General features: G+C 50.7%; 7 protein-coding genes across 7 annotated transcripts; 5 read left to right on the plus strand and 2 right to left on the minus strand.

Moving 5' to 3' along the window:
* Positions 1-211: 211 nt before the first annotated feature.
* A1O9_06761 (uncharacterized protein) lies at positions 212-1,495 on the minus strand (the record flags this gene model as incomplete). Its single annotated transcript, XM_013403708.1, has 1 exon — positions 212-1,495. One exon carries the CDS (start codon positions 1,493-1,495, stop codon positions 212-214), a length of 1,284 nt encoding a protein of 427 aa, XP_013259162.1.
* Positions 1,496-2,837: 1,342 nt separating this feature from the next.
* A1O9_06762 (kinesin family member 18/19) lies at positions 2,838-5,981 on the plus strand (the record flags this gene model as incomplete). Its single annotated transcript, XM_013403709.1, has 2 exons — positions 2,838-3,034; positions 3,092-5,981. The coding sequence occupies 2 exons, from the start codon at positions 2,838-2,840 to the stop codon at positions 5,979-5,981; spliced, it is 3,087 nt and encodes a 1,028-aa protein (XP_013259163.1).
* A 3,301-nt stretch (positions 5,982-9,282) lies between these two features.
* A1O9_06763 (uncharacterized protein) lies at positions 9,283-10,086 on the plus strand (the record flags this gene model as incomplete). The annotated part of the gene is made up of 1 exon (XM_013403710.1): positions 9,283-10,086. One exon carries the CDS (start codon positions 9,283-9,285, stop codon positions 10,084-10,086), a length of 804 nt encoding a protein of 267 aa, XP_013259164.1.
* A 583-nt stretch (positions 10,087-10,669) lies between these two features.
* On the plus strand, positions 10,670-12,924 carry A1O9_06764 (CAMK/CAMK1/CAMK1-RCK protein kinase; the record flags this gene model as incomplete). Its single annotated transcript, XM_013403711.1, has 3 exons — positions 10,670-11,158; positions 11,447-11,691; positions 11,745-12,924. 3 exons carry the CDS (start codon positions 10,670-10,672, stop codon positions 12,922-12,924), a joined length of 1,914 nt encoding a protein of 637 aa, XP_013259165.1.
* Positions 12,925-13,811: 887 nt separating this feature from the next.
* Positions 13,812-15,593, plus strand: A1O9_06765 (uncharacterized protein; the record flags this gene model as incomplete). Its single annotated transcript, XM_013403712.1, has 2 exons — positions 13,812-14,368; positions 14,456-15,593. The coding sequence occupies 2 exons, from the start codon at positions 13,812-13,814 to the stop codon at positions 15,591-15,593; spliced, it is 1,695 nt and encodes a 564-aa protein (XP_013259166.1).
* Positions 15,594-16,856: 1,263 nt separating this feature from the next.
* Positions 16,857-17,732, minus strand: A1O9_06766 (uncharacterized protein; the record flags this gene model as incomplete). The annotated part of the gene is made up of 1 exon (XM_013403713.1): positions 16,857-17,732. One exon carries the CDS (start codon positions 17,730-17,732, stop codon positions 16,857-16,859), a length of 876 nt encoding a protein of 291 aa, XP_013259167.1.
* Positions 17,733-18,556: 824 nt separating this feature from the next.
* Positions 18,557-19,900, plus strand: A1O9_06767 (uncharacterized protein; the record flags this gene model as incomplete). Its single annotated transcript, XM_013403714.1, has 3 exons — positions 18,557-18,759; positions 19,029-19,585; positions 19,668-19,900. 3 exons carry the CDS (start codon positions 18,557-18,559, stop codon positions 19,898-19,900), a joined length of 993 nt encoding a protein of 330 aa, XP_013259168.1.
* Positions 19,901-24,207: the final 4,307 nt, after the last annotated feature.

The following is a 24,207-nucleotide window of genomic DNA, read 5'->3' on the forward strand; positions in this document are numbered from 1 at the left end:
TCTTCGCTTGCGCGACATGCTCTCTGCTCTAGGTTTCATTTCAATGCAATGCACCACGGATGCTATGCTCAATCAAAGAACAACATGCAATGCAGCCAAATAAACAAGACAACAACAGAAAGAAAGACCTCAGAAAGCGGAGGCACCTACATCAAATATTCCCAATAGCATGTCCGATCAATGCAATCGCCCAATCATGGTATCCACTTGATTAGTTGCGCCAGAACAACATCCTGCTGCCCAACTCCCGCCCTAGTGCTTGCCGGGCCTCGACTGTCCTGGTGACAGCATCCCGATTCTCGTGAGCTCGACGAAGAAGATATTTCATACACTCTCCCATCTGTCCCCAGACCAGATATTTGTACGCCTTTGGCACCTCCACATTGGCTTCATGGGAATCGTTTCTTGCCCTTGCAGTTTGTACAACCTGGCAACTGACATTATCAGCCATTCCCATCAGCTGGCCATAAGCCAATTCGATTCGTGCCTCGCCACGCTCGGCCTGCGAATCACGGAGCTGGCCGGCCAGTCTGACAGATTCCGCGTTGTGTGTGGCAAGAACCAGACTCACCCTTGGAAATTTCGAAGAATCGCTCTCGATAGGCTCTAACATCTCGCTATATCTTTGTTGAATCACACTCTGCGCAAGACTGTTATAGCACTTGTGCGTCTCTTCAATGGTTGGCCAAAAGAGCTCTCGTGGGTCACTACCCAAGTAAGCACCTCGAACCAACTTGATTCCAAGAACAAAGTTGTTCTCAAGCGCCAGGTTCAAGTGCCTAGCTAGTACTTTGGGCGTCTTTTGGGCATAAGCCTGGTAAGTACCATGTACCAGAGCCTTTTCCTTGTTGTAGATTTTCGCAAAGTACATGGTCCAATTGTCAATACCCTCTTGAAGAGCGGTCTGCTCGGCATCGAAGAGGAGTTTTACACCCTTCTGCTCAGCGCTCTTGCAGATTTCATGTACGGCCATTTCAAATTCAGGTGCGCAGGCAATTGTCGCTTTGAGGTGCTTGAGAGCTTGTCGTCCAGCCCCGGTGAATTTTAAGGCCACAAAATCACCCTTCTGGGAGAGTTCAACAGTGTCGATGATATTCTGTTTCCATTGTCCAATCTCTTGTGCATTAATTGCTGTCTGCGAGTCATCGTCTTCTGATGCTCCCAGACCCTCGGCCTCCTCCTTGGAAAGGACCACCTCTTTGGCGTGGCCTAATATCACACCTTCATACCCTGTGTCCTTCAGCTCTTCGATGGTCCTCCTCACCTCCCTTGGAGTCTCTCCTGCGCAGAATTGAGCATAAAAGGTTTTCTTCAAAAAGAAGTGAAGAATCGGGTTTCGGTCAGGATTGAGAAGCGGATTACTGGTCCGCGTGAGGAAGGTTAGAAGATTCAATGATGGGCTCAAGAGGAACGGGATCGAAGATATGGAGGTGATGGTATAGGAGCGTATTAATGTTGAGAGTGGAAGGCAGGATAAGGGTCTTAGTTTGGCCATCTCGACAGAGTGAGATTCAGGATGAGGATCTGAAGGCAGGTCGTATGCTGCCGAGGAGACATTGCGTCGCGTATGTACCTGGCGGCTTGTCTCAAATCGAGTTGTTGTCACTCGTCGTTGCTGACTGTGCGCCGGTGAGATCAACGAGGAAAGAACGAAAGTCGAGCGGAGCATGTGTCGTGTTTGGAGTCGAGAGAGGTGGGTGGCACAGCTAGGTAGATCCATGGTTGAGAGTCTGTATCGTTATAACTCGTGTCAAGGAGGGATTGACTTGCATAAGGGCATATGAGCAATTTGTATCCTACCTCTAGGCATTGCAACTGGACCATCGCAACGGACCAGCCGAAAGACAGTGATAAAGGCGGAGGGCTCCGTTGCGTTCACCACTCACCAAAGCATAAGATGGGTACGTCAGTGCCGAAAGGTCATCTCACGAATAGGTAGGTAGCTTTGTTCAACCAAGGTGGACAATCGGCTTTCATCGGGAGTTGGTGCCGAACCTAGCCGCTGTTCGCGTGGTGTTTTCCTTGCCAAGCTTTGACCAACATTCGGCGGAAACCACGTACCTACAGGGTGCAACAGTGCGGGTGATGAGACACATGACTCCTCCCGCCCCTCCAGTGACGATGGTTCAAGTTGAAGACTCCATCGGCACCGAGTTCCGATGACACTCCGGGTCAGTAGATAAGTAGTTAGAGATAGCCGTGACGAAAGCGATAGCAATCACAAGATTACCTAGATGCGTACATGCGTCCTTGCCATTCTACGATGTCAAAGTAATGCATAGTAATCGTAGGCATGTGCCTCCCTCTCAGCCTGAAGACATCAATAGCCTATCTAGCAGTTGAATGCCAGGCGGGATGGGACCATGCTAACAAACAGGGCAGATGTAGAGCAAACACATCGACGCGCATCGATGACCATCACCAAAAGGAAGAAAGTGAATCAAACCGTGGGTGGATGCTTCTGAGCTTGAAATAAAAGCAACACCTTACAAAAGAAGTGCGTGAAAGCAGAAGATGAGGCAGAAAGTATGCCGGAAAAACCTCGGATGATGTGGGAGCCGTTGCTGTGACGACACCTAGGCTAAGCCCATTTGGGCTAGTTCTTCAACACCAACTTGTTGCAGTTCGAGGAACAAACACACTGCACCACCGATATCACAGTGCACGGCAGTCTATACACCAAACACACACGTTCCCTTCGTCAAAGACCATCCGCCTGAATATCCATCCTTTACAGATACTCCATCTCCTCTGTGTCTTTCGAACTCGCGACAGTTATCTCATGTCTTCGGTGTTGCGTTGCTCGATCTGACAGGACATCTACATAGACATACGCAATGGTATCCGACGGTGCTTCGTCCATCTCCGTCACTGTTCGGGTTCGGCCTTTCACTATTCGGGAGGCTGCGCAGCTTACCAAATGTGACGATGCTACCATATTTTTGGGCGATGGTTCTCTTGCTGCCGCTCCCACTCCTAAGCTCTCCCAAAAAGGCATCCGACCAGTAATCAAAGTGGTCGATGATAAATGCCTGTAAGAACTCCAACAAGTCATAACTTGTCTCGACCCTGGAGCTAACCACGTTCCCAGCGTATTCGATCCTCCCGAGGACAACCCTGTTCAAAAGTTCTCCCGCTCCGTTGTCCCCACTGGAAAGCGTGTCAAAGATCAGACTTTTGCCTTTGACAGAATATTCGACGAAAATGCCTCCCAGGCAGAAGTCTACGAAGCATCCGCCAAACCCCTGCTGGACAGTGTTTTGGATGGATACAATGCTACAGTTTTTGCCTATGGTGCCACCGGCTGTGGCAAGACTCATACAATTACTGGCACAGTACAAGAGCCCGGTGTGATATTCATGACCATGCAAGAGCTATTTGAAAGAGTCGGAGAGTCGGCCGCAGACAAAGTCACAGAGATCACCCTTTCTTATCTCGAGATCTACAACGAAACCATCCGCGATCTTCTCGTCCCTGGAACTTCCAAATCCGGTCTGATGCTAAGAGAGGATGCCAATCAGACTGTCTCCGTTGCAGGGCTCTCAACCCATCATCCCCAAAACGTCCAAGAAGTCATGGATATGATCATGCGGGGGAATGAGCTGCGAACTATGTCCCCGACTGAAGCCAACGCTACTTCTTCACGTTCGCATGCAGTTCTTCAAATCAACGTTGCGTCGAAAGATAGAAATGCAAGTGTGGAGGAGCCTCATACCATGGCAACGCTAAGCATCATCGATCTCGCAGGAAGTGAACGTGCCAGTGCCACCAAGAACCGGGGTGAGCGTCTTCTGGAAGGCGCCAACATCAACAAATCACTGCTGGCTCTAGGCAGCTGCATCAATGCTCTTTGTGATCCTCGCAAGCGAAATCATGTTCCTTATAGAAACTCGAAGCTCACCCGCCTTCTCAAATTCTCCCTCGGCGGTAACTGCAAGACCGTGATGATCGTGTGTGTCAGTCCTTCCAGTGCTCATTTCGACGAGACTCAAAATACTCTTCGCTACGCCAACCGGGCTAAGAATATCCAGACCAAGGTCACTCGGAATGTTTTCAACGTCAATCGACACGTGAAAGACTTTTTGGTTAAGATTGATGAACAGATGGCTTTGATCAACGAACTCAAGGCTCAACAAAAGGACTTTGAAGTGCTAGCCTTTGCCAAATTCAGAAAACAGAACGAGAAGAAAGAGAGCATTGCAAGAGAGGGTGTTCAGAGAATCAGGGGTGCGTTTGAAAACTCTGCTGGTGAAAGACAGGAACGAATTACCAACATGATCAAGTTGAAACAAATTGGACGACGAATCGCCATGCTATCCTCCTGGATCGCTGCATTCGACAGTGTTTGTGATAGCACAGAGAACGACAATGTTCTCCACAACATGCAAGCTGTCAAGAAGACCGCCCATGGAATCATGGTTGAGCTCGAGACTAGTCGACATCATTGCCAGCAAAAGGTTCATAAAAGCTCCTGGGACCGCTCAATGAATACTGCCTTGGAGCACAGTTTGCGACAACTCAGTGAGGTTGATATTGGAGATATGGTTGACTCAGAGACATTACGCCGGGAGGTTGAGTTCCTTCGATCAAGCGCTGAAAGAGAGGCGCTGGCAGCCGTAACCGACCAAGACAAGTCCGGTGATGCGCCAACCATTCAAGTGTTACTGCGGGCTCTATTTGAGGTCATATCTTCCATCGAGAGCTTGAATAGGATGAGTGTGGATGAGGCTGTCGAGGCAGCTACTCAGATCCTAGGCAAGATGTTAAATGCATCTTCCAGTGCTGCTTCTTATGTTGTCAAACCAGATGGCAGTCTTGCTCCGGTAGAGGCCTTTGCACCAACGAAAACAGGCACTCCGAAGCGACGAAAACAATACATGAATAACTCAATCTTATTAGAAAACAGCCCGTCACGCCCCAAGAGCCTACCTGTCTTGGCCCCACAACTACCAGTTCCTTCACCCAAAGCGCCGTCTCCTCGAAGAAGGGGACTTCTCGGAGCAGCAAAGAAGGGCGTTCAAGTGTCTTTCACCCCCAAGAAGAAGAGATCTCCAACCAAAATTGCCAAGCGAGCAGTGAGATGGAGGGATGACACTGACAACGGAACGTTGGCAGAATTTGAGAAGACTCCACAGAAATTCACTCCGTCTCCCGCGGACGAGTCGACGACCGAAATCACAATACCTCAAGTCTCAGACCTCGCAGCTTCTATTACACAGCTTCAAACTCAATCTCCAGACTCTTCACCCATTCCTCCACCGCCTGAATCAACGCTTGGGGTACAGTCTAAGAACAGTCGATTCCAAGCAGGCTTCTTATCTAAGAAATACGATGGCTCGCCCCTTTCAATGAGCATGCTGCCTCCGAGAATGACATCGCTATCTTCCTCGGACAGTGAAGGCTCTCCTTTGAGGGAGTTGGACGCTGGTAAAGCATCTAACAGACGCTCGCTAGCCCCGATGAACTTGAATAAACCGGCTGCGGACACATCTGCCGACAGTGACAGTGTTGGGTCTTCGGCCTCAGGATCTGACGTAGAGAATGAACGCCAAGCGGGCAAAGAAGATGTCATCAAAATCCGAGATGCGGTTAGGCGCTCAAGTTCGGTTCGCCGGTCTGGAATTAACGGTTCACGGACTCAACGTCGTCGGTCCCCTACCGCTGCCACAGCATCATCTAGCTCGCCCCCCAGTGAGAATATGTTTGGGCCAAGTCACGTTCGAAGAATGGTAACGGGTAAAACTGAAAAGGAAAATGAATGGAAGGTGGGTGTATTGAGCCCCCGTGTACAAGGCATTGTCAGTCACGGAAAGGGCATGGGTGGCTTTCGGCGCACTACGTTGAATGGGTTGGATGTCCGATCTACTCCAACTATTGAGCGATCGGGTGGCAGAATGAGCTCTGTAACACCCTCCCATGGTCAGACACAATCAGTATCTAGAGGCAGCCTCATGCCCGGTGGCAAGGCGGTCTGGCGTTGAGTGGTTCCGGGCGTTCCAAAAGTGTCGAATTTTTTGGTGTCGCAAAGGGACCTCTGAACTGGTCTCTCATAGTCTGACTTGTGGGTTTGGAGGCGTCGGTCCGGATGGAATCAGGTAGAGGAACAGGAACTTCAAGGCCTATCAATCGCAAGGAGGGGATCTCGGGGATGGGGAGTTCTTCCAGGTTCTGGCTCCCCCGGATACGATTTGGTCTTCTAGGGGACTTTCTTTGTTGTGTTAATAAATGCTGGCTCAGGAGAGACTCACTCAGATCCTGTATGGATTGTTGAGAGCTTTGACTGCGGCGTCGACGAAATGATGAAATTCAAACCTCTTCACACTATTTCATTGATCAATTGCAGATTGCAGATCGCAGATTGCGGGCACTTCTCCAAATTCTGTTACTGGTAGTCCTGATACTTTGGTTCCTTCCACCCCTAATGGAATTGATCCTCCAACAATTGTGCTGGAACGGGGTCCCGTTACTAAATGGTATGATATCGGGGCGCTCTCCAGTATCGTAGTACCATTTGTTGTTCTCATTCAACTTCTTCTTCCCACAGTTCCTTTGCCGCCTTTCCCAGGCTGACCGGGTGTCTAATTTCCCTGCGGGTGGGCAAGGAATAAAGCAAGGAAGCAAGGTCGGAGGTCGTCCAAAGCTGTCATGAGAGGGCCGTCGAGTTACGTTGCAGCGTAGTCGGCCCCAAAGCTCCGATCAGAGAAAGGGGATTCAGAAAAGGAGGTGTTCGCTTGGTTTCTGTCAAACGGCAAGATGAGCATACCTGGGATGGCCCCCAGCCTGCGAGAGTGGTTGCAGTGCGTTGCATTCATGCTTCAACCGGGTCTGGCAACTGAAGCCCCCAGCCGAGAGCGGCCGTGCGATTGCGGAACTTTGATGCCTTTTGGCGAAGTAAGGGCGCGGCTAGAAACAAAGTGTGGGGAAGATATTGCGATGTGCAGTATTTTCAGGACATTGGCGTCATGCTTGCGCAGCGCAGGACCGTGGGGTGGAGGGTGACCACGATTGGGCGTTGATGTTAACTTTGGCCTTACCGATGATACGATACGCATGAGGGATAGGGGGGAATTGAAAATCCGTACTGCAATGCTGAGGACACCGACTCGTACGACGCCGTAGCCATGTCAACTCCCCGTGCGTCACCTAAACCTACTTGCCCACATAATTGCGGCGCCGCGAGGGGAGTTCGAGCCTGAAGGCATATGAACTGATACTGTGGCTGGCAAATGGACACCTTGCGCCTAGATATCTGTGCTTACCCCTGAGTATCATCTCGGTCCATGTCGGGAGATTGAAAAGCCTCTGTGAGGTGTAGAAGATATAAACTGCAACATGTAGAGGTTGGGCAAAGTTTAGTAGGAGTAGGGAGAATGGCAGAAGTCCTTATCTGCAACATCTGCATTGCCAGCCCGTGCGGGTGATCTGCGATCCTAGCATTAAATCTTGATCTGCCTGCGATATCTCACCTGTCAACTCTCGGAAATGCATATCGATGATGCATCTTTCCTCCGAATCAACCTGACAGTTGTCAGGAGTAGTGTGCGGCATTGAGTGGGGTTTGGGAGTGTAGTCCTTGCTCATTCGTTATTTGTTACGAGCCTTGTAGCTGTTGCGCTCTGCGTTCGCATGCTGTCTAAAGCAAACTCGCTGAGAGTAGGACAAATCCATCGGATCTGTATAGTTTGCGCCTCACTGTGCAGAAACCGACGCGCAAATATAAAGCGGTGGGAAAGTGCACTCTCAGAGCCATATCCATTCATGCTCAAACATTTCCATTGGGTGGGTAGTAGTCAAAGCTGCTGTCAGGACAAGCTAACAGAGAAAATCGTCACGAGGCATGCATGTAAGGGAACAAGCCTCACCTGGCAGTTTTGCATTCCTTTGGCCTTCACTCAATGGAGACCCAAATGCGGAATGTGTCCAGGGGGTCTGGACTCTGAAATGAGTCGTTGACAGGTCACGTCGCGTGTGCTGAAGACCACGAGAAGATAAGTATGTCCAGAAATGTATCAACCGCCGATCAGGACCATATTTGGCAGATACTTATTTTCGAGAAAAGCCCCAGAAGGGGCTGATTTTCGAGTTGCAGCATGGGAGTTCGAATATTTTCTAGGGGATAGGGTTTGCGAGGTCGGCAGTCTTTCCGACATATCAATTTAACTAGTAATGATGGAGGCGGACAGTTGAAATGCTCGAAAGGCTTTGTAGGAAGTGAGGGGTTAAGTCATATGATCCGCCTAATGCAAATGAAGTTGAAGTTATCAAGTATGAACTTTTCATTTACCTCCCAAGCCGGCCATTATCGAAAATAGGAAGCTTCATGGCGGACATCCGTCATGGTTCGTTGTCACAAGGCGGCTTGACATATGCTGGACGCCTTGGAATGAAGAATGATAGAACCACCCACCTGGAAACACCATAAAAAGTAATAGTTGACAAGACTCCCTGTGAGTGGTATGGCCAAGGGAAGGAGAGAGCATTGATCCAAGCCCATGTTAATGAGTCTGGCAGTAGGCCGGGTCTGACGAGTACGAGGCGCCGCAAGCTCAAGCTTTATCTGGAAGCTGTTCAAGATACAGTTGATCGTCGATGACTCGGAAGCGTCGTGTGCACCAGTTAATTGTATGGCTGGATGTCAATGCAGCCGCATCACGGCTGGTTGAAGGTTGAAGGTTGAATCATGGATCAAGATTGACATGCAAGACGTGTTTGAGGTTATGGTTGAGCCGTCGAATGGTGCGCGGGCGGCCGCGGTGGCGTCTGGGAAGCTACGGCGATGCGGGTGCCTGAGAGAAGAGCAGCCCAGTGCCCGCCCACCGTTTGCACCATCTCGCGTGCCGTCGGGAATGAACTCGTACAGATTGCCGTTGCCCGAGGGGCCCCTTGCGTCGATGGCGCCTCGGGATCGTCGGCGGTCCAGGACTCCAGGGGTACGCAAGACAGCCAACGTCTACTCGTATGCACATTCGCTCAAGTCCAAATGGTAAGATTCTTCAATAGGGGGGCATCTCTTCGGCCGGAATCAGGTGCACGATGATCAAGCCGGGTGGAAAGTGGGCAAGGCCGGGCCTTGCACAGAGGAGTCAGTCACCTCACTATATCTAAATATCTTGTTTTGGACCGTTGAGGGCAGCAAAAGCACCCTCTCTGGCTACCTGTCCTCCTTCGCTCATTCACTTACCTTAGCACGTTCCTTCTCACCTGATGGTGCTTACCTTCCTTTGAACATCGAGCTTGCATTGTTCTACAACGTTCAGTATCTCAGAGGACAAGTCGGATCACATGAGCAACATCCACCAAATGAAGCGGTACGCCATCGTGGGCACGCCCACACCAACCGACGGGTGGTCGTCGTACTTCGACTCATGGACAACAGAAGACAGCCAAGTGCCCACATTCGAACCGCTTATTGTGGACGATGAGCTTCACCCCGACGTGAGCAACATACGGTTCAATCTGGATATGGACATGGAGGTGGACTGGGACATGGACATGCAGTCACCCTATGTCAGTGCCCTCCAGAGCAATGGGAAAGCGAAATTAAATGGTGGTCATCCTGACTATCAACGACATGGATCACAACGGAATGACGTTGCTGGGTGGGAACGACCGTGGCTGGGGCGCGCACATGACGACGGTGGACGGCCCCTGCATAGAGGTAAGGTCCAGATAGGCGCGGGCGAGAAGGCTTCAGGCGTCGAGGGCGCGCCAGGCTGGGTTAGGGGAACGGGCATGGGCATGGGCGTGCGCACAGGCTCAGATGTCCTCCCAAGGGTGCCACCAGTGCCACCGCTGGGCGTTAGGCGGGCATTCAAGGTCAAGGTCAGTTTGGTCTTTCAGTCATTCCTCCCAGCCCACCTACACCATCACGTACTGGCATCACTGTCCACCCCACCGTTTGCATCATCGTTCCCCGTTCATGCCATCACTGCTCGCCTTCCTCTTACTGTTTCCTTGGTCATGGCCACCCGCTGTGGTCCTTCTCGCCCAGCCCTGCAGCCTGCCACACTCTATCTACAACCTCCACGGCCTACCACACCTAGGTCGTTCTTCTGGTTTCCAGGTTTTCGACAGCTGCAAGCTTGATCTATTTGTCCTTGCAAAAAGACCAAGTGCTTGGAAAGTAAAAAGAAGAGCTTCCTCACACTTGCAGCAGCCTGCAGCCAACTAGTCAACTGCTCGACCATTTACTGCATCGGCCTGGCTTATTCATCGTCACATACGCAGCTCATTGATACGAACCACTGGACGGAAAGGGAACAAGCGTGCCCCTCCAAGTCGGTGCGTCGAGACCCTGCAGCTGCTGCAGTGGTAAGTAGCTAAGTAGCAACCTACGAGTTGCGACTTCCCACTCTTGGGAGCCTGGCACCGCGGCAAGAGCACAGGTGGCTGCTTGGCTTGGGCTTGCCCGCTTTCCCGGCACCTTCCTGGGCTCGCTTGATTTCCTTACTCATTACGCACCCACTTCCGGACAAAACTTACAACAACGCACCTAAGATTCAATCTTCTTCAACCTTACACTACCACTGCCTACCTCTCTATCCTCTCCGTCATTTGTCATCCCTCCTGCTCCCTTCAACCTTGCATTCTCTCTTTCCTACGCTCCTGGCTCTATCTCTCCTTCTCCTCCACATCGCTGTCCTGGGCTCTCTCCGCATCCGTTGCTAAAATGAGCACCATTCAGAACCTCAAGAATTTCATACGTCATGGCAAGCAGGCTAGAGCTGCCGAACCGCCCCGCGATCAACCAACAACCAACGTTTCCCCCATACACGCCCAACAACAAAAATACAACCAGGTTCATACCGACCCAGTACTCGGCCACCGACACCAACAACAGCCAGTGCCCCAGCCTGGTGAGCACTCAGCCGCTGCCTTTGACAACCGCAATGCCGCTGCCCAAGCAGGCAACGTTGCTGCCAATGCAGCCGGCAAAAATCAAAAGATCCAGAAGCGGGAAGCGGAAATTCAGGCCATTGTCGCCGAAGAAAGAGAAAAGGCAGGCAAGCTACCTCGCTATTCCGGTTTGGAGAGGTACATGCTTTTAGAGAAGATGGGTGATGGTGCCTTCAGCAATGTCTACAAGGCAAGAGATACCCTGACTGGTGACGAAGTAGCCATCAAGGTCGTGCGGAAGTTTGAAATGAACTCGAATCAGGTATGCCTACCTCCGGGAGCGATCCTATTCCTTTACTTGCCTACTATCCCGTCACCGATTGCATATCCTAGCATTGCACTTTCTTCAGATGCCATTTTCCACGAGAGACAATGTAACCAACCACTAACTTAGGGCGACGCTCACCTTCATCCGAACTTCAAAAAGCAACCAAAGGGCGTCGAGGTGCGCATACCTTTCTCTCTTCCCCCTGTTTCAGTTCATCCTTGAGTGCCACAGCCGTTTACTCCCGCCTTGTCTTCTCCATGTAGACGCTGACCTCTTGATTAGCGAGCAAATATCCTGAAGGAGGTTCAGATCATGCGACAACTGGACCATCCCAATATTGTTCGACTCATTGATTTCTCAGAGTCTCGCCAGCATTACTTTATCATTCTCGAGTTATGTCCAGGCGGTGAACTGTTCCATCAAATTGTTCGTTTGACGTATTTCAGCGAAGATCTCAGTAGACATGTCATCACCCAGGTCGCTCAGGCTTTACTTTACCTTCACGAAGAGACTGGCGTTGTTCATCGGTAAGTCGATCTTCTATTTCCTGCCTTTGCATCACAAGTTAATGTGCTTGCAGTGATATTAAGCCTGAAAACCTTCTGTTCTATCCTGTTCCATTCATTCCAACCAGAAATCCTAGACCTCGCGGACCAGATGATGAGGATAAGGCCGATGAAGGTGAATTTGTTCAGGGCATCGGTGCTGGCGGTATTGGCCGCATCAAAATTGCCGACTTTGGTCTTTCCAAGGTTATTTGGGATTCCCAGACCATGACTCCTTGTGGAACCGTCGGCTACACTGCTCCTGAAATCGTCAAAGATGAGCGATATAGCAAGTCAGTCGACATGTGGGCTCTAGGGTGTGTTTTGTACACACTTCTCTGTGGATTCCCCCCTTTCTACGACGAATCTATCCAGGTCCTGACGGAAAAGGTTGCTCGAGGCCAATATACGTTTCTATCACCCTGGTGGGATGATATTTCAAAATCAGCTCAGGATCTGGTTTCACATCTCCTCACCGTCAACCCAGATAAACGCTACTCGATCGAGGAATTCCTGAACCATCCATGGATTCGGAATGTTCAAGAACCTACCTACGCTGCTGCGGATGCGCCACCGTTAGCAACCCCTCTTGTCGTACGACAGAAAGAATGGGCTGCTGCGGGTCAGATCCCCGCCGAACTTGCTCTCGGTACCCCTAACACACCTGGGGCACGACGGGCTGATTTCCGATCTCCTGGTGCAGTCAATCTACGTGAAGTTTTCGATGTTGGGTATGCAGTGCACAGACAAGAGGAAGAAGCCAAACGGAGAAAGAACTTCAAGCAAGGCTACCGTGGAGGCGGCTTGCCTGGCGGATTGAATCCACTGAATGAAGATGATGACTTTGACGACGAAGATGAATACGAGAATGAAATAGCCAGCAAGGTCCCCAAAGCACAGCAGCCAACTGATGTTGCGAACATGGAAGCAAAGTTACGCCAGACTAACCTCGGAACTCAACCCTCTACAGCTGCTCAAGCAAGAGCGGCAGCTGGACCTGCGCCAGCTCGAAGTCAACATCACGCTCAGCAAGAACGAGGATATGGACAGCATAGTGCTGCCGTCGCCGCTGCCGCCCAACGTGATGTCGGAAGAAGAAATAAGCAACCCTTCGAGCTGAGCTTGGACAATTCAACACTGTTAGGACGAAGAAACAAAGTTGTTCCTAATGCAGGACCACCTTCGAAATTGAGAGAGGAACTCAGAGTTAGATGACCAGCCAGATGACGTCTTATTTCTGGCGTCTATCTTTGTAGAGAACGAAGCGGATTTCCACATCATTCTCAGAGCCTGATCTTGAGCTAATCAGAGAGGGAGGAGAGAATCATCATGATATCAGCGTGTTGGATTATTTGATCCATGTCAAAGGAGTGAGAATGGCACCAAGGCAGCAGCCCAACGAGGTGGCAGATATGTCAAATCATGGACCCTTATATTAACTGTTTGATCGGTTGCCTATGCACTAGCTTTCTCATCATGACATTTTTACAGTAGTAAGTTGCACCTAGATTGCCGGAATGTTCAGAAAACGTCGCCAACAATCACCCGTGCCGTTTGGGTGCCGTTGGGTGCCGTTCATGAATCACTCCGCTGAGTCAGCTGAACTACCGGAACATATGGGGAGAGATGAGTCACATGACTAGGAGCGTGACACGCTGTGCACAAAATTCGTACAACCACGTAACGCGTACGGCCTTGTACGAAATGGACTGAATAGGTACGAGTACTTTCTTCTCTCCTCTCCCCAGATTTTGCCGCCCTCCCCCAAAATGCGTTCTCTTGCGTAAGCGATTCCTTCCCTAAACCCACACTTTACCATATTTTAACGGACTTGAGCGGCGTGCATACAACGGAAAGATGGAGTTTGTACGAAATGGAACCCAGACGACCTTTTTCCCATCATCTGCCCCGAGAGAAACTCACCGTCTCAATTTTCCCTCACGCATTAATCAAAATAGAATTCTCAATTATATAGCAGCGGACAAGCTCTCTGGTCTGTGAATACGTTTCCCTTGTCACCATAGATGAGCATAGGCTAGGACTAGCAAACTAGATCCGTGCAAGCCATAGCAACAACAGCCAATTGACCGCAACCTCAGTCGATGACCTTTAACCCAGAGATTGAAGCACATACACACGGAACTCCCCTGCGCATTGCGCAGGACGCAAGCCGTTCGAACAAGTCACGTTCTCCCCACGCGAAGCAAGTGTCTTGTTCGCCTTACTCAACATTGGAACGACCCAGATTTTCCCTCGACCAGGAAAAGGCATGGAAAGATAGTGAGCAAACACTCGACTTTTTCGCAACAGAGCCAGGTACCAACGAAAAGCCGCCCATCACGGAGGACTCAAAGGAATTATCGCTTTCAGCGATTGCTTCACCGCCGGCGGTCGCTGCCGCTCCTTACCCACCGTTTCTCAGCGACATTGAGAAACAGCCACATACGCATGGCCACGGCGACGGACCGTCGGTAAAGGGGCAGCGTCCGCGATCCGCTTCTTCGGCCTCGTCTATACCGACATTGCATGAGCTCCCCAGTAATCTCGCCACTGCGAGTAATGTCTCGACCGATGCATATGGCAACACATACCCCGAAGGAGGAAAGGAGGCATGGCTTTGTGTTCTGGGCTCATTTTGCGGACTCATGTCAGCACTTGGGTAAGTGTCCAACTCCATCCTCTACTCATCAGAGCTCCACATCTCTCTCTCGGGACCTCTCTTACTAATATACCTTCTTCTATCTAGTATGATGAACACTCTCGGCACCTATCAGACTTATCTATCCACGCATCAGCTCGAGGACCACACTGAGCAAGCCATTGGATGGATCTTTGGCATCTATGCCTTTCTGTCCTTCTTCTTGGGTATCCAGATCGGGCCAGTCTTTGACGCCAAAGGCCCTCGATATCTCGTCCTCTCAGGTTCAATCCTTCTTCTTGCCACGTACTTCCTGGTCGGCCTATGCCACAAGTATTGGCAATTCTTGATCGTCATCGGAGTCATGGGCGGTACTGGAACGAGTCTTGTCTTCACTCCTGCCATTGCTGCCATTGGACATTTCTTCCTACGCAAACGCGGTCAAACTACCGGCCTTGCAGCTGCCGGTGGCTCTCTGGGCGGCGTTGTGTTCCCACTTACGCTTCAAACGTTATTCCGCAGCGTCGGCTTCGCGTGGGCCACTCGGACCGTTGGGTTCATCACCTTACTGCTCCTCATCATCGCCAACATGTTCATCAAGTCTCGCCTCCCACCACGTCCAGCAACGAGAGAAAACATCATGCCCGACTTCCGCATCTTCCGTGATCCCGTGTTCGCTCTGACCACAGCCGGCGTGTTCTTCGTAGAATGGGGCCTCTTCCTCCCGCTGACCTACATCGCATCCTACGCCATCTCGCATGGCATGGAGTCGAACCTCGCATACAGTCTAATCGCGGTCTTGAACGCAGGCAGCTGCTTCGGGCGCTACCTGCCAGGCTTTCTCGCCGACAAGATCGGCCGCTTCAATTGCATGGTCATCACGATCTTTCTCTGCCTGGTATCCTCTGCGGCGTTCTGGCTGCCCGCCAACGGCTCCCTACCGCTGATCATCATCTACGTACTGGTCTTTGGATTCGCGTCAGGCTCGGGAATTAGCTTGACGCCCGTTTGTGTAGGCCAGCTGTGCAAGGTCGAGAACTACGGTCGGTACTATGCGACCTGCTACACCGTCGTCAGCTTCAGCTGTCTCACGGGTATCCCCATTGCGGGGCAGCTCGTGACCACAGCCGGCGGCGAGTACTGGGCGCTGATAGTCTTCACTATCGCCAGCTATGCCGCCAGCACCATCATGTTCATCGCTGCTCGTGTCGCCGGTGCGGGCTGGAAGTTGAAGGTCGCATATTGATTTCATTTCCCGCGTTCGATGCTTGACGATCAATAATGGATTATTGCGTGGAGACACAGGCGTTTTGGAAAAACAAAATTGGCAACGGTCCTGGATCAACGGTGTAGAGTTTTGCACATATACATAGTCATAGGCAAATACATACACGTGCACAGCAGTTTGCACACTTCCAGACATAATGAAACAACCATGATGTTGACGACCGATCTTTTCGACGGCAAGGCTCGCGTGGACGAGTTCGTCCTTTCTGAGTCGAAGGATTCGCTGGATCAGAAAACAATGTTCTTGTGAGTCAGCTTCTACGCCGGGACTCTGCTTTAGTTGCCCATATAAAAGCCTGAATTTGATCCAAGTTATGATGTGGTTGGCATCAACCGCAGATATATTATGTTGTTCCTTGTTGAATCTGCTTAAGAGCTGACTTGAATTCCTCAGGCTGAGAGGGCTAAGGACACCGTGGGTGTCCCAGTTGACCCAGAGGCGAAATTCGCACCCCTTGGCTCGCCGAGAAATGTTGGTTTGGCGGTCGCTGCCATCCTTGACGATGCCGTGACGGGAAAGAGAGACCAACGTCTTGAATCTCCTTCGACTGTACTGAGATCTCAGTCTCGACCGAGACACATCCGCGTCAACATTGGTTTCTCCACCTACGAATCTTTCGGCGAGATCTGGGAATGGTCGTATTCAATTGCTCTGAGGGACCAAACGGTGCAGCGAATGGAGGCGGTTCCGACAGTGGGATTATCGTCTCGTTGGAGGGTCTCTTGGGTGCAAGAGGCTTGAGAGTTGTCGATCTAGAGCAGGCCTTTCGCGAACTGACCTGAGGTTATCCGTATTTACTTCGATACAGGGCTTTGCGGATGCCTCTCACCGGGAGTGTAGCTATCTTGCTTAGTTGTCGTTGGAACTTTTGTGTTCACACCTATTCTACCCTCGCCACCATCCTCGGAGACTTTGCCTTGGATCCATGTGTGGATGTGGAGAAACCCGATCCGAATGGGGCATGTGGGCGGCGAGCTGGGAGTGTTCTGGGGAAGCACTCCACACGGAAGATTCGAAACATGCAATATTCTTGACCATTGTTGACTGACTAGTCAGCGCGGAGGCAGACACGCCAACTATCTATTGAGTACCGTGAAAGACATACATACAACGTTGAAGGTGCAAGAGCAGTGTGAATCATTGGGTTGCCATGGTTTCTCCGAGCCGGGTCTGCGTGGTTGATTGATGGGGAGCGAGGCTCGAGGATGCCTTCTCCACAGGCTACGGATGTTCACCCCGAAGACGTGCGAAGAACTCCATGACAGCAAGTTGACAGTGGTAGATCATGTCCACGTAGATTTCATGACCTTTGCCGTTGATCACTTTCAAAGTCGACCCTTGCACCTGTCGCTGAATACTTTCCTGTTCCTCTACCGTTGTCGCGGCGCTGTTGGCCGGTGCCAGAATGAGCATCGGGGTCTTGATATGCTGCAGGTACGGCCTCGCATCCAGTGTGATAAGAAACTCTGCGTATTGGGCAAGCCCTTCGGAGCTGGATATTGAAATTTGATCGAGCCACCATGGGAGATACGCGAGATCGGGCTCCGCTGGATTGGAAGCGGGTACGGTGCCAGGCATCTTCGACAATCGTTCCGCCCACCCACGTGCTCCCAGCTTTCGAAGTGCGGTCGGCCAGTCCTCGTGTCCGAACGCAAACATCTCGAGTGCAGCAGGAGGTAGATACGTGGGCGAAGAACAGATGATTAGCGAATGCAGTCGGTCTGGGTATTTCACAGCTAGGATTTCACCCACCATGCCGCCGGTCGATTCGCCGAGGAAATGGACCTTTTTGAGCTTCAGCTGGTCCAGCATGTCGATGATCTCGGCGCATATCGTGTCTGCGTCATACTTATAGGACGTCGATGAGATCTCGTCCGGATGGCTGGAGCGACCGTGTCCTCTTGCATCGCGCCGGATGACCCTGTTCTTTCCTGAAAATTTCGTTGCCCAATGGTCCCAGAATGCCCCGTGTCGCGCAAATCCGGGCTGGATTAGAATAGTCTCGCATTCTGAACCAGGCTCTGTATTGTCGTCGTCGAAGTAATGAGTTTTTTGCCCGTTGGGGTGCGTGATGTACTTTCCTTCTGCACTCGCCATTTTCATCCTTCGCTGATCGGTATGCGTTGAAGGTGATTCTGGGCCGAAAAGCGAGACTTTGACTATGTCAGTGGTAAAAGTCGACGGCGGTTGCTGGGCCGTAGTTGGTGCTCGAAATGACGATAAAGCAACTCACCCAACTTTTACAACCTCAAAATCAAGAAGTTTGATGGAGAGTGAACAAGGTGATTGCTGTTCTCCAACCTCTCTACCCCAGTCAAACGTTGCTCCACGTCCGTCTAGGGGCCTATCATACGGACTGGGGATCAATGTGGGGTGGTGATAGTCCCAAAGAGGAGCTACCACGAATGCGATGGGCTGAAGAGGTGACTGAAGCCGCTTTTGCATGCCTTCGCCATTTGCCTGAAATTCTGGTGTATCACACTCTGCCTTGACCTCACCTCTCAAACCTTCGCCAGCACAAGGCTTCCTATAAATCATTTGCCACAGGCCTCGAAACTCGACATGTGTTTTCTAGAGTGCATTCTGCTTTTTGCCGCCATTTTCGTGACCGTTTATCTGTGGTCCCAGTCCGGTGCAGTCCGTGATAAATTGCCTCCGGCTGTGCCGGGAGTCCCAATATTCGGGAACACGTTCCAAATTCCGGCTGTACAACAAGGGCCGTGGGCCAAAAGACTGGCTGAGAAACATGGGGAAATGTAGGCGCTTTTTGAGATTTACATACAAATCCCAGATGCACTTAACTCTGATAAGCTGGTTGGTTATTGATCAACCTCTAGGTTCACCTGCAAATTCGGAGGGAACACCTGGGTGTTTCTGAATTCTTCAAGGGTGGTATCCGACTTGCTCGAACGCCATTTCCCATGACGCAGGGTATTATGTCTGGTGACTCGCGGATCGTGTTGATGCCATACAACAATCGCTGGCGCGCCCTTCGCAAGATCATGCACAACATCCTCGCGGGACGTCAACAGGACATATTCAAACCGTTTCAGGATCTGGAATCAAAACAACTTCTTTGGGATTATCTCCATCAGCCAGATCGCTGGTGGTCGGCAAATGGGAGGTATGCTAATTCGGTCATTATGAGTGTTGTGTTCGGAAGAAGATCTAGCCTTGATGATCCTGACACAGTGGAGCTTTTTGAAACAATCGACCTATTTTTGAGGAATCAGCAGCCGGGAGTGAACATCGTCGATGGATTCCCTGTTTTCGACCGGTTACCCAAGGCTTTTCAGTGGTGGCGTCCTAGAGGTGAGAGAATATTTAAAAAGACACGAGCGTAGCGCTGTTCTCTCTGTGTTCTATGAATTAGATCTTGCTGACAATTCCAAGCGTATACAAACGAGAACTTGACCGAATCATTGAGCGAATGGGTGCTGGGACTCAGCGAGACTGCTTTACGACACACTTTATTCAAACCCCAGAAGCTGAGGAAATGGATGAGACTCAAAAACTCTTCACCCTCGGTTCGTTGATAGAAGCAGGCAGCGATACCTCTAGAGTCACATTGGGGCAAATCATTGCTGCCGCCGCCATTTACCCCGATTGGGTCAAACGTGCTCGTGAGGAATTAGATGTCACTTGCGGTGAAAGAGCCGAGAGACTCCCACAATGGGAAGATCGAGACTCGCTGCCCTATATAAAAGCCGTCGTCAAGGAAGGCTTCAGATGGAGACCGAATATCGCTGAAATTGGAGCCCCAACAACATTGATTAAGGATGATGAATACGAGGGATACAGGTTTCCGGCAGGCACTGTTTTTGTCTGGAATGCGTGGGCTATTGCTCTGAGTCCCGCCGAGTACGAAGATCCCGAAAGGTTCTGGCCGGAAAGATTTCTGAATGCTGACTTGGACAATCCACTCAAAGGCCACTGGGCATTCGGACCTGGTGAGTACTACTTGACCACTTTGCAGGACACCTCCTTGATAGTACGGGAGCTTTTACTGACCATATCACGTGGTAATGGTAGGGCGGCGTGTGTGCGTTGGATGGAAGGTCGGAGAAATGAACGTATGGATAGCAATTGCTCGCATGCTGTATTGCTTTGACTTTAAGCAAATCCCTGGTGAGGTCATTGATAGCATGACCATTCCACAGCTGTCACACGACAGAGCTCCCTTCTCGGTCAAGGTACAGGTGAGGAGTCCAGCGCATGCAAATTTAATAATGTCCGATTGCGAGGCCGCAACGAAGGCCATTTGATATTTGGAGGAGAAATCGGAAGTTTCTAAGCACCTCGAATCGGCGAAGCAGCAGAGTTATGTATAAGACATCGTGGCTGCGGTTTCTTGTCCCATCGATGAATCTTTGGACTTCAACGGCACCAGCCACAGATTGCAACCACGATATTATTGTTGATCACATATCTACCAGACATAAACGTGGTCGAAAGATGGTTCCAACGTACAGAAGGCACCAGCGCCATGAATGATGACGAAGGCTGGATAGGTTGACAATTCCAACGCTCCTCCCCAGTTGAGGACGCGTTGAATGACTCCATGCGACATCATTAACCCGACTGCTGGAATTAACAGTCCTCCCTCTCATGCCTTTCCTGGACGTTGAAATCAGACTTTTCTTCGCTCTGTGCACTCTTCGGAGTTGCTCGATTGTCGAGCACCATGTCCAGTAAAGCTCCCGTCCACTGTGCACACAAAATGGCTGCCGGTATTGTGCGCCGCAAAGATCCTGTTAATTCCAGTGCACTCTGGCCATGGAGGAGACTGCTTAGAAGAACTCCGGCGGTGACCCACAGACATAGTATGGCGACCTGTAATCTTTGCCCAATGCGGCGAGTTCTCGATTCCCACAAGAGAGAAGTACCGAACATTGCACAACCGCAAACCAAGGATTCAGGCCGATGTTTCTTGGGGTTGAAAGATCGTCAGCTGCTGGGCATTTATCCTCGATATATGGCAGGCCAGTTCGGTTTCGCAACATTACTTACCAGGGAGTTCCCCAACTCATGATCCGCGGGATATGTACTGGTGGCCGAAGAAAACCCACGTTCGATGGGAGCTTGAATCCCAGGCATTGAAGGTCTGTACGTGGCAATCACATAGAAAGCCCCGGCGGCTGCAGCTGTACTTGCAAATCTGCATCTCCATATGTACCAGTTCCGTCGGGCCGGCTCTCTTGAGCAAGACATTCATTCCCACACTTCCTATAGATGCTCGTTTTACGAGGCAGCTCCTGAATAGAAGCTGATGGAACCAGGGAGGGATGAGTTCCGGGATGTAAGCTACCTGCGCGAAAGGAAACCTCCAGGAGTTGCTCACATTATAAGAAAAGTGGCGAGAGCCAGCACGGAAAAGAGCAAGGCTGGGATGAGGATGAAAAGGGGGCAGGTCGCCAATTTTAGAGGATGTACCTTTGACTGGTTAGTGCACGAGATTATGAAGACAGCTGATATCACCAAAGATGGTGATTGGGCTCTCAGGGACCAAATGATGCCAGACAACTTTTATGCCCAGGAACGCCCTGCGAACAGCAATTCCGCGGAACACAATCCGGATCTAGTCAAGGCTCTTGTTTGTGCTTCAACCCAAAGCCCTGGTCCGGGTGCACACATGACCCTTTAGTCAGGCATCCAAAGCGTGCCCGTTTTTGCTATCCCGGTGATTTAGGCACTCTTGTAGCTGGGAAAACAGATTATCGTTTTATCAAGGGCGCTGTGGAATTTGTCTCTGAGTGAGGGAAGTGGGGCTATCTACATCTTGGTGGTGTCCGGGCAACAAATCCATTGTGTGGGCTGACAAGCGAACGAGCCAGCGGATGCAAATGCATGCAGGTCATTGCCTGGTTCGGCCCAACCCACCAAACTGGCAGCAGACCTTCATGTTATGTCAATTCTCTGAGTTAGAGCTGGGCCTGTTCAATCTATCAACAGAACGGGCGGCTTTGGAGAGGAGGCGAGAACGACAATTCTCAATCTCGAAGAGCCTGGTGTGCTGTCTGTTTCTACCGATACCAGTGCTGTCTCCACCCGCATGGGCTCGAGTGATGCATCCAGATTGAGGCCTTGTCGCCTTGCCGCCTTGCCGCCTTGTCGCCTTGCCAAGATCTCCCTATGTATAAGAAGTCCGAATCTGCCCCCAGCGACGAACATGATGACCGAGCATGGATTCGATCTTGCCTTCCACGGGAACTTTGGAGGGTTGGAAATTCACGCGGTTCTTTTGACCGGTCAGTGTTGGCCGTAGTGGTAATGAGCTAATAGCAGGTTTGCCTTTTGATGCCCTGCAAGCTTTTGCACATGATCAAGCACAAAAGAACATAGCCATGTGCAAGAACGCCTGGCGAAGAGCCATAGTGCCATCGTCCTCAAGAACTCAATTCGGTTAACCACCTGTTTGCAACTTATTCCCAATTCCGTCGTATTTTCGTCGCCTGGATGTTTGGTAGGAGTGTGTTCTCTGTTTTAGTCGGCTTCCCAAACTCACATTGTGAGTGAGATTCATGAAGACCACGAGGGTCTTCTGCAGCATTTCAATCCGTCCGTTCCAAAGATTTGTTCTGCCTGTCTTTGACGTTGTCTCCTATCAAGCTACTGGTATTGTCTGCTTCCGCTCGTCACTTCACTTTCCTTCTCCATAGGTTCAGCAATCTGTATCCTAAGACCTTCGGTGAGGCAAGCCGTTTGAGCCTTGCACAAATTGAATTCGAGACCAACTGTGCTATCTCCTCCTAGCCCGACGCCTCATTCAAATCTGGTTATTGAGAGGAGATTCTTCAACGCTATACTACACTCAGAAACTATTCGCGCGAAAGGTATGTGATTGCTTGTAAGCGATAGTCCAGTGGGGCTCACACGAGTCCAGCCAGTTCCAGAGCAAGGAGACCCTCTCTCCATCTATACCACTGTGCATCACGACATAAGACAGGTTATCATCCATCCGTATCAAGTCCGACTCGCGTGCGACCTGTCTGCCGCTTCGTTACGGCCGTCTCCTCCCTGAAAACAATCGTGACAATGCTCTCCATCCCAGGAACTGGACCTATCCCCCCGACAAGTGATCTCACTACTCCCGGCGCAACGGGACAGTCGATCATCGAGAATGCATACACATCAGGCCCATCCCTCACCCGCATCATCGCTGTGATGCTGATACTCTCGTCTCTGTGGGCTTCCACGAACATCCTCATCGCAAGGTCGGATCCTGCGCAACCGCAAGTTGAAGATAAGACAATCCCTCAATCTGGACCTCAGCACAATGATCAACGACCAATGATGTTTGTGATGGGGTTTCTAATGTTGTTGTTACCCTATATTTCAATACTGGAGCCGGATCTGGCACACCTTGTGGTCCTGTTTCTCAGATTCACTGGGATGGGATACATGGGTTTATTGGCTTTTTACCTAAACCCCGAGGTTATGGTTAGCCATTACTGGGTGGTGTATCTGTTTGGGTCAAGCATAGGCTCATCCTTGCTGCTTACTCAACACACCGGGCGATTTGAGTTGGTTCTGCTTGTGGCATTTGGACTATGTGCACTGTCTATGCAACCGTTGATCACCCTCAACGAATGGCTGAATCAGCCCCAGACGAAAGACAACCCAAAACTCCACCCAGAGGAAGGGAAAACACCCCACCAGCCATTGAACGGGCCCCCAAAGCAGGAGGAGCCCTCGAACGCAAACAGCAAACATTCTTCGCCAAAAATCAGAGGGGGTGATGGGAGAAACGCTGCCAAGGCCCAAAAATATAAGAAGACCCTAAGATGGCTCGCCGTTAGGTAGAATGAGGCAAAGTGTGTTCTGAATAAGGCGCTCCGAGCGATTCTACCGGGGCTCTTCTTTAAGGCCACTCATATGACGGGCTTGCGTCGCTTATGACAAGCAGCCAAACGGATTAGGGGTGACAATGCTTAAGAAAGAGCAAGTCATATCAGTATGAATGTGGTGGCTTCGGCGCATCTTCATGAGAATGATCCTCATGGCTATCAACTAACGATCGGACTTGCACGAGATTGGGGTTACAGAGGCACACAAAGCTGGAAATATCAGCTTCCTCCGGGGCTCAGGCCAATTTTACTTTTCTGTTCGACGACTAGACAGGTCATTTCACTGTATTAATTTAGCGGAGGATATTTATGAATTCGATGTGACCTTGAGTGGGCAGATCTTCAGAGAACCGTTTTGGCGGAGCAATGTAAGAGTATATTCTTCCAGTGATTGGTTGCGGCATTGCAGTGGTACTGGAGGATCAGATTCTATTCTGGAGGATCCTGTATAAATCAATCGTTATGTCTTGGCGAGCTCTATAATTGCTGTTGCTGTCTGGCTACTTGGGGTGCTTGGAGATGGAGATTTCATAACCAGACTGCATTCGCCCCCTATTTTCGCCAGCCTTGTCTTGGCTGCTAGCTTCGTTTGAACACAGGGGGATCATATCAAACGGCACCACTATTTTCACGCTGAGGCCTAGATCCCTTCTATTTTGAATTGGACCCCAAGTCTTCACTGCCTCGCATTATGTCCCTTTCCTCCAGCACCGCACGTGTCACGC

Source organism: Exophiala aquamarina (assembly GCF_000709125.1).
Source record: "Exophiala aquamarina CBS 119918 chromosome Unknown aczIA-supercont1.5, whole genome shotgun sequence".
NCBI lineage: Eukaryota > Fungi > Ascomycota > Eurotiomycetes > Chaetothyriales > Herpotrichiellaceae > Exophiala > Exophiala aquamarina.